This window comes from Chaetodon auriga, chromosome 24 (genome assembly GCF_051107435.1).
Source record: "Chaetodon auriga isolate fChaAug3 chromosome 24, fChaAug3.hap1, whole genome shotgun sequence".
In the NCBI taxonomy this organism is placed as follows: domain Eukaryota; kingdom Metazoa; phylum Chordata; class Actinopteri; order Chaetodontiformes; family Chaetodontidae; genus Chaetodon; species Chaetodon auriga.
The window spans coordinates 16752552-16761206 of NC_135097.1; the positions used below are offsets into that span (position 1 = coordinate 16752552).

The following is an 8655-nucleotide window of genomic DNA, read 5'->3' on the forward strand; positions in this document are numbered from 1 at the left end:
CCATGTGGACATTATGAGCATGGTTGTAAGGTGGACTTGAAAAAATGTGAACCAATCCTTTAATGTACTGAAACTTCTCAGGAAACATTAGACTTTGTTAGATTTGTTTGTCTTTACGTTGCTGAGGAGTTTAATATTGTTTTGATTGTTGCTATGGAAATTAAGAAAATAAATAATAACCACGCTGAGCAGTGACGTCATCTGCAACGAACAATTCACATTTATGGAACGTAGAACATGGTGACTTTCAAAGGACTGGAACACTGGCTTTGATCGCTAGCCCATAAAAGGGTTGTCTTCGAGGGTTTAACGGATTCACTTTTAGGTTTTGGTGGATTCACGGGAACCGACCGACGCCGCAATTTCAGTCGACCGCCGGACGAGAGATAGGCGTCATCCGCACCCATGGAGGAGGAATTTAAAACAACGACGAAGTTAATTTATGGGATATGTTCCTGCCAATCATCCAAAATACTAAGCTACGAGAAACTGCAAGATAAGTTAGGACAAACTTTGCCACAAAGGAGATCTGTGCTGAACTGATTTGGTCTGCTTGTTTTGATCAGCGATTGGGCGCAGACACTTTTTTTACGCTTTTTTTTTTTTTTTTTACGTTTTTTACGACGTCATGTATGGCAAGCCGTTCCTGCCAGAGATACGCCACATTCAGTCACGTTTCAACTTCATTACGGCGTAAAAAACGGCGTTTTTTCAGGTTTGCACCCTAAAAACTTCCCCCTTAGTCCTGTTTCCCTCACTGAATGCTCTTCTCACCTTAGTGATAAAAGGCCATAAAGACAATTTTACAATTTTTTACAATTTAGACTGCTGCAATCGGCTGGCGACCGGTTCAGGTGTACCCCGCCTCTCGCCCATTGCTAGCTGGGATAGGCTCCAGCCCCCTTAGTGATAAAAGGCCATAAAGACAATTTTACAATTTTTTACAATTCATAGACTGCTGCAATCGGCTGGCGACCGGTTCAGGTGTACCCCGCCTCTCGCCCATTGCTAGCTGGGATAGGCTCCAGCCCCCCGCAACCCCGAAAGGGATACGCGGGTATAGAAGATCAATGAATGAATGAATGAAAACTTCTCAGTTACAATGGATTGCACCCTAAAAACTTCCCCCTTCGTCCTGTTTCCCTCATTGAATGCTCTTCTCACCTTAGTGATAAAAGGCCATAAAGACAATTTTACAATTTTTTACAATTTAGACTGCTGCAATCGGCTGGCGACCGGTTCAGGTGTACCCCGCCTCTCGCCCATTGCTAGCTGGGATAGGCTCCAGCCCCCTTAGTGATAAAAGGCCATAAAGACAATTTTACAATTTTTTACAATTTAGACTGCTGCAATCGGCTGGCGACCAGTTCAGGTGTACCCCGCCTCTCGCCCATTGCTACCTGGGATAGGCTCCAGCCCCCCGCAAGTTTAAATACTCTACAGAACTCTCTGCTACATATACTAGGAAAACACTCTGGCAGACAAATTGATGTGACAATACTAAGTCATACTGAGCAATACAGTCTCAGGGCAGTTTGTGAAAGAGACATGAAACTTAATCTATAGGATTCACAAACACAGACAAGAAGTTTCCATTTTTTCTTGACACTCAGCATGACTTTCAAACCAGTGTGTTTCAAGTGGGAGTGTCACACAACATCAGCAGCAGCTTTACCAGCTGAGTATGAGTACACACACAAGGAAATGTATTTGGTTTGTTTTCTGTTGGTCTGTTCACACACTTCCCAGAACAATTCACCGGGAGGCAGAAGTAGGCATACAGCTAAAACAAGGACAACAAAGTGATAATACATGTTATAATATTTAAGTTGGGAAGACAGTATGAGCATAAATGTATGTAAAGGTGAGCAGGTGAACAGATCAAGACAGTGTTAATTTTGACAAGAATTTTACATTTTGCTTTAGTCTTAGTTGCTTAACTTAAAATTGTAGTTGGTTGAAGTCACATGTTAGTCTTTTATTTTGTTTTCGCCAAGATTTAGTCCATGGGATCCAGTTTTTGTTTAATTTTAGTCAAATTTTTTAGTCATAATTTTCTCAGTTTTATGATACTGTAATGGATTTTGAGTCAGTAGGTTGAGAGTGTGTTACTGACTTAAATTATATAAAAATGAATGCCTAAAGTGTGCAAGATAAAGTGCAATAAAACAATTATGCTTCCTCACAGGTCATCTATTTATTTTCTGCATACATGTCGCTGTGACTGCATGTACAGTAACAGTGAAGCAGACCCTGTAGACGTGGCACACTGCCCTCTTCATTTGCAAACAACCTGGAGAAATACAAATATTGTGAAATGATTTGGTCCGACTTATATTCCTACGCATTGACGGGGGGGGGGGTCGTCTCTCCTCTTGCTTCCCACCTGACATGCTGGTGAAGATGAGGCACTCATCTTTCAGTGGCCAGCAGCAGCTAAGATAGTTTATTTCAGCTTTAAACTAGTCTCATCTTTAGTCGTCAGGGCATGATGAACAGAGATTTCACTGTATTTTTGTAATCAATATTTTTTTCAATTACGTTGTCGTTACAAATTAGTCATGCAATAAAATGATGTCAATGAATACTTAACGTCAGAACTTTCGCTGACAAAAGTAGCACTAGATCAAGTTGATATGGTGAACTTGTCCAATATTCACACAATTCAGCTCTGTTTTGGTCTCCACTAACTGTCAGTTATAATAAGAAGATGCTGCAGTCAAATGTATCTGAAGCTGAAGCACTGGATTTAGAATTTCTAAGAAACTGTAGTAAACCCCTGGACAGAGATTCTCAAGCCTTATTATCTTTGTGGACCAGGTAAATTAAATACAGACAACTCATTACACGTTAGAAAGTGATAAAATGCATTAAAAAGTGGTTCAGCTAATATAATACCATTATACAGACCATGACAAGATTTTTTTTCACATATTTGCATGTACATTATACTATGTTTATGTTCAGCTTTGTTGTCCATGTTTTTAGCTGTATGTGTATTTGTATCTTCCTGAAAATTGTCAGAAAGTCAAAATCCTTATATATGTACACATACTTGGTCTATAAAGCGGATTCTAATTGAGATATTTTTGTCGGTCTCCTGAATACGTAATTCATGTTATTTATTTATTTATGTAAATTAGATATTTGCATCTACGTTTAAGTAAAAACTATACTACTGCTAAGAGACAGTTTTTGTTGTTTTTTTTTATGATTTGATATAAATAAATAGAAACTGCCTCAACTAACGATGTGGGTCAAAGTTCACGTGGAGTGGCCAACTGCGCATGCGTGAATTATCATGGTGGCACTCGCAGAGGTTCCAGCTGGGGAAGTTGGGAGGATAATACCTAGTAAAGTTTTAACGATAGAAATGGGTTGTTAACTCTGGAATCTTTATACATTTGAAAGTTTACACAGAGTGTGTCACACCGAGACGGAAGGAAAATCATGACAGCGAACGAGGATCAAGAGGTATGAATGGATGATGGTGCAGTAGTCGGCTAGCTGCTGTTAGCGGTTAAATGCTAATCACTTGACAGCAGCGTGACTGCTAACATGTTCGTGAGGGTTTACAGCTTTTCTGCAAACTACACAGCAAAAGCCTGACTTGGTAGCTTATATTCAGTGTGCAAGCTAAAACAGTCAGGCCAGAGTGTCCAGTGTCTGTCTAGCTGTTGTGAAGCAGCCTTGATAAGAGACTTTCACAACGCAGAAAATGTCACGCCACACTCCATTCAAAAGTCTGCCAAATTAAGGGGTTTGATTATTGGGAACAGTGCGTTCCACCGAAACCACAAGTCAAGACCGTTTTCGATGACAAAACGTCCTCGAAGACATTCCGTGTGTGTGTTATCCATCAAACAGCAGCATTAACGTTATATACAAAACAAATAGTGGTGTTTTACCGAAGTCATATACAGTAACGTTAACATTAACGGCCAGGCGGTGGACAGTAGCCCTTGCAAGTCAAAAGCTGAATTCGATGGAGGTCCTTTAATGTTTAGAGGATTACATGGATGCCGATTTGAAAAATAAGTCAACATTATCTTGTGAAAGGCCATAAATCATGGTTCTGTCTTGCATACCTTTGTCAGGTTGAAATAACCATATTCCTGAAGCTATTTCACTAACAACCCGTCACTCCCTCTCTTCTTCACTCACAGATGGAGTTGGAGGCTCTTCGCTCCATCTACGAGGGGGATGAGTGTTTCAAGGAAATTAGTCCAGTGTCTTTTCAATTTAGGGTGAGTACTAATCAACAGGATACACATCAGATCAAATCAGGTCTAGATGCTTTTTCACTTGTACTTCCTGGCCTTTGACAAACTGTGAGGATTCACTCAGTAACACACGGTCTCACCCTCTGCTGTATTTTAATGTTACACAACAGATAGGAGACCTCGAGGACACCAAAGCGTTCATCCTGGACGCCTCATGGCCAGAGACATACCCTGAGACGGCCCCACAAATCTCCCTTGATGCCTTTTTCAACAACAGAATGTAAGTTGCGAGCCTGGTGCTGTATTCTAATATCCTTCTTACAGCGTGCATTGGCTCATTGGAAATACTGATGGTATGTGAGAGGATGACAACACTTTGTGCCTTTTGCAGGGCTCTAACCTGTATGACCGTTAACAGATGTAGTTTTAATCTGTTGTCATCTGTTGACACTCCACGTTTATGTGGTTGCGGGAAATTAGAGCATGTAGAGTATTAACTTTTCCTGATGGCCATGTTGTTTCTTTCCTTTCTGTTCATTCAATAACAGCTCTGCAGAGACAAAGCAGCAGATCCTGTCAAAGCTGGAGGAGCAGGTGGAGGCTAACCTGGGCACTGCAATGATGTACACTCTGTTTGAGTGGGCCAAGGAGAACCAGGAGGCCCTCATGGAGAACCACAAGCCTGTAGTCACTGCTGTGGTCAGCATATTTCACTACTCTGACTAAAGTCCTGTATCTTAGTTTTATTGTAATATTTTGTGATATTTATTGTAATATTCACAACAAAGAAGAAGTCACTGCAGGATTTTCATTTTTCTGTAGATTTTCGTAAGTTGCATGTGGAATATTTTCTGCCAAAATTTGAAGAGCCTCATCATTTAATCTTGAAATGATTGTTGAATTAATAGCCAGCGTCATCAGGATTGAACAGACACACAGGTGATTATTTCTTCTTCTTGCAGACGATAACATCCAGTAGTGAGGTGACCACGACCACCTCGACGGCCAAGAAGAAGGAGAGGAAGGAGCAGCTGACGAAAGCTCAGAAGAGGAGGATGATCAGCAGAACAGGTACATGAGTCAGACAGTCTGTGTGTCTTTCAGCCACAAATACCAGACATTTTTTTCAATCAGCAACATTTTAGGTCATTTCACTTTTAGTTTTACCTCCAAATAAAGTGGTCTAGATAAAGTGGATTAACTTACATCCGGCCTGTTGGACTTCTTTTAGCAGCTTTGCAGGGTTCTGAGGTCTCAGCAGTTTGAAGCTGACAGCCTGTATTTTAAAGTGAACAGGCAGTGTAACAAGCGCACATCACAGTGATTTCTGCTTTCAGATAACAAAGGGGAACTGCCAAGAGGATGGAACTGGGTTGATGTTATTAAAGTAGGTGCATTTTACTTTTCCTTCTCAAAATGATGCACTTAACCAGCCTGAAGTGACATTTCATCAACCTTTCCATGTTCTTTTTCTTTCTCGCCATCCCCACACCCCGATCCTCCAGCATGTAAGTGAAAAACCACCCAAGTTAAAACCCGTTTAAAACCCTTCACGTGCTGCCGCGTCTCATTGCGTTCCTCTGTGTTTCTGTTGCAGCTGAGCAAAACGGGAGGAAAGGACGATGACTAGGCCTGCAGGCGGAGATCTGGTGCTGCTTTGTACGTAGAAGTGCAGTGAAGTCGCTGCAGCCTGTCGATGCTGCTGCTGCTCCTGTCTCGATGCCTTCACATCCTTCATCTTCAATGTTTAACACTCAGCATGGCCGCTTCCACCCTGAGAACCAAAGCTGGCTCGATAACGGTGGACTTCAAGACGCGCACACACACACTTCCAGCTTAACCGAGACTTTGAGCTGCAGATCATTGTAAACGCCCCTTGCTGTGTTTTCTGTGTCTGTGGGATGCAGCCAGGTGAAGAGGACCACAGCGTCGGGTTTTGTTTGTCACACTGCGCTCAGATGTTGGTCAGGGTGGAGTGTGCTTGAAGTATTTGCTGTCACTGCCATGTTTCCAGGCTGTCAGATAAGCCCAGCTGCCAGGCACTTGAGCCATAAATGTTGGAGTGAGGTTCAACATGGATGCGTCAAAGTGTGAGGTAGCATCCTGCTGTGACTTTAGGGTGTCCTGTTACTTTGTGAAAGCAGAGAAATTTTTAAGAATACAAAATGTTACTCCTGTCCCCATTTTCTTATTTTGACGTTTCCTTTTCCCTATGAATTGAAAACCTCAAAGTTTTTATATATAAATAAAACCATATTTGGTCTACGGCTTGTCTAGTGATTTCTTTTAACTGCTGCTTTGATAAATTCATGTAACAGTTTTGTGTATGAACTTAGGTTGACAAAGATTGAAAACAGCTGTCTTCAAAGTCAAGCACTTAATTGTATAACATAATTCACCAGTACTTCTATTGAATTTACAGGTGGAGACCATTTTCCAGCCGCCATATGGTCTAAATTTCTTGCTACTGGCCTAAAAGTGTGAAGATTTTTGCCTTCAAAATAAAACAATTGGATAATTGGCAAGTAGTACACAACTAGTTTGGTGTGTATTAACACAGAGGTCAGGGTCACAGTAATATTTGACATTTATTAGCATTTTATGCATTTTTTACAAGGATTTTATCTAGATGTAATATTTTACAGGTTACGCTAAGTTCAACAATAAAAATTAAGAAAGCAGCATGTTGTCAGTCACTTTTACCTTATTGTGAATATTTATGTTGTAAAAACAGCCTGATGCTGTGTGCCATGTGGTTTGTTCTGATAAAGGTCTGAGGAATACGGTTAAAACGTGCAGAAGTGACAGAGTGGGATATTTATTATTTCTTCACAGACTCAGTTATAAATTTTGACTGTTTTTGGAACAATTGGGCACATAGAATTTTACAGAAAATAATCAAAGGGGTGAGTGAATAAATAAAACGTGAACAGTTTTCAGTATTTTTTCAGTACTAAGGTAATTTGAACTAAACTATCGCTACTCTCCTGGTTCAGATGAGAAAAACAGATCACATCTGAAATTAGTATGAAGTCAGCACGAAAGGCTGTGGTAGCTGAACACAACAGTTAAACAGACAACTCATGTAGGAGAACATTTGATGTTGACAACAGAGTAAACTTACCGGTTTCTCTACTTGTGTATGTCATCAGCATATCTGTGCTAACCAAATCTAAATGTATTTGTGCACATACTCCACAGACAAGCTAAACACTGTAAACTGTAACACGTAACTGGCATCTGAAATAAGACAGCCTATTTCATTTGGCATGATATATGTGGGGGAAAATAATTGTTGGACGGTCTCAATGAAATTAACCCGTTTAGACGTCTTACTTTGAAATTTTAGACCGGAAGTTGGGCACTTCATTCTTTCTTACTTGACAGATGCATGTCTGTCAGCGGTCGAAGGCGACAGAATGTGGACCTACTACAGAGACGAGCTTTTTCCCAAAAAGAAGACGAAAGTAAGTGATTTTACGACAAATGATAGAGTTTGAATTGTCAACAATAATTCATTCTGGCTCTTTGTTTATTTGAAAACTCTACATAGTTCATTTTACTGAGGCTTCCATAACTAATTAACTGCAACACTGCAGCTAAAAGCAATCTGAAGAAAGTACCGAAAATATAATACCATAGTTATATTTCATTGCTTATTTATTGTTGAGGGAAATACTGTATGCAAATATTTTGGACATATATCATTATGTTGTAATTTGTATCGTAGATCATTTAGAAAAGCTGAATTTCAATCTACATGGTAATGATGAGATGTTGTACACTCTCTGTGTTGCAGGAGGACAAAGAGGCTGTGATTCTTCCACCTATAAACAATGGCCCAACTTCACTGTGTCAGGTGATCTATGTACATTACAGATATTGTTATGTAGGAGCTGTGTGATTGTAGGAAACAACTTTGAAGAAAGAGCGCGAATGAGCATCCATCCACCACTTTGGTTCACACTAAAATATCTTAACAACTATTGGATGGATTGTTGAACATTTGACGTTCATCATACCTGCACGATGAATCCTAATGACTCCAGTGGTCATGATACTCACAGACATGATACTCAATCATGCGTCATGACTGTCTGTCAGAGCTGTTTACAGACAGTTAAAGCCTGCCTCTCTCTGCTCTCTGGATGGTGAGATGGAGCCAACACATTCTCAAAAACCACTGAGGTATCTGGAGGACAAGGACCAGGACAAGGAGGCACTTGCTAGTCTTGATAGCCAAACAATAAGAGAGGAGGTTAATGAAGATGAATGAATGCATCTAAACTGCAGGCTCAAAAGGGATCAGTCCTTCCAGCCACTGAAAGGAAGCTCTTAAAGAAATCCTGAGCAAGGAGGCATTTATATTCATGAGATCAACAAATTGCGAGAGGGTGGATATGTGAAGAGGCTTAGCTCTTAGGCAATATAT

At 40.5% G+C, this 8655-nt stretch overlaps 1 protein-coding gene across 2 annotated transcripts; it reads left to right on the top strand.

The window, feature by feature from the left end:
* The first annotated feature begins 3270 nt into the window (after positions 1 to 3270).
* On the top strand, positions 3271 to 6488 carry rwdd (RWD domain containing 4). 2 transcript variants are annotated; one of them, XR_013076640.1, is made up of 7 exons: positions 3271 to 3474; positions 4167 to 4247; positions 4394 to 4503; positions 4772 to 4922; positions 5186 to 5294; positions 5561 to 5731; positions 5821 to 6488. XR_013076640.1 is itself a non-coding variant. In XM_076725024.1 (7 exons), exons 1-7 carry the CDS (start codon positions 3451 to 3453, stop codon positions 5851 to 5853), a joined length of 558 nt encoding a protein of 185 aa, XP_076581139.1. In that variant the 5' UTR covers positions 3272 to 3450; the 3' UTR covers positions 5854 to 6488. The 2 variants fall into 2 exon arrangements, 1 of the variants encoding a protein (XP_076581139.1); XM_076725024.1 differs by having other exon boundaries at positions 3272 to 3474; positions 5561 to 5610.
* Positions 6489 to 8655: the final 2167 nt, after the last annotated feature.

Coding starts and splice junctions, on each gene's coding strand:
- rwdd (XM_076725024.1), top strand. CDS start 3,451: ATGACAGCGAACGAGGATCAAGAG. Junction 4,504..4,771: donor GCCTTTTTCAACAACAGAAT/GTAAGTTGCGAG, acceptor ATTCAATAACAG/CTCTGCAGAGACAAAGCAGC. Junction 5,611..5,820: donor ACTGGGTTGATGTTATTAAA/GTAGGTGCATTT, acceptor TTTCTGTTGCAG/CTGAGCAAAACGGGAGGAAA.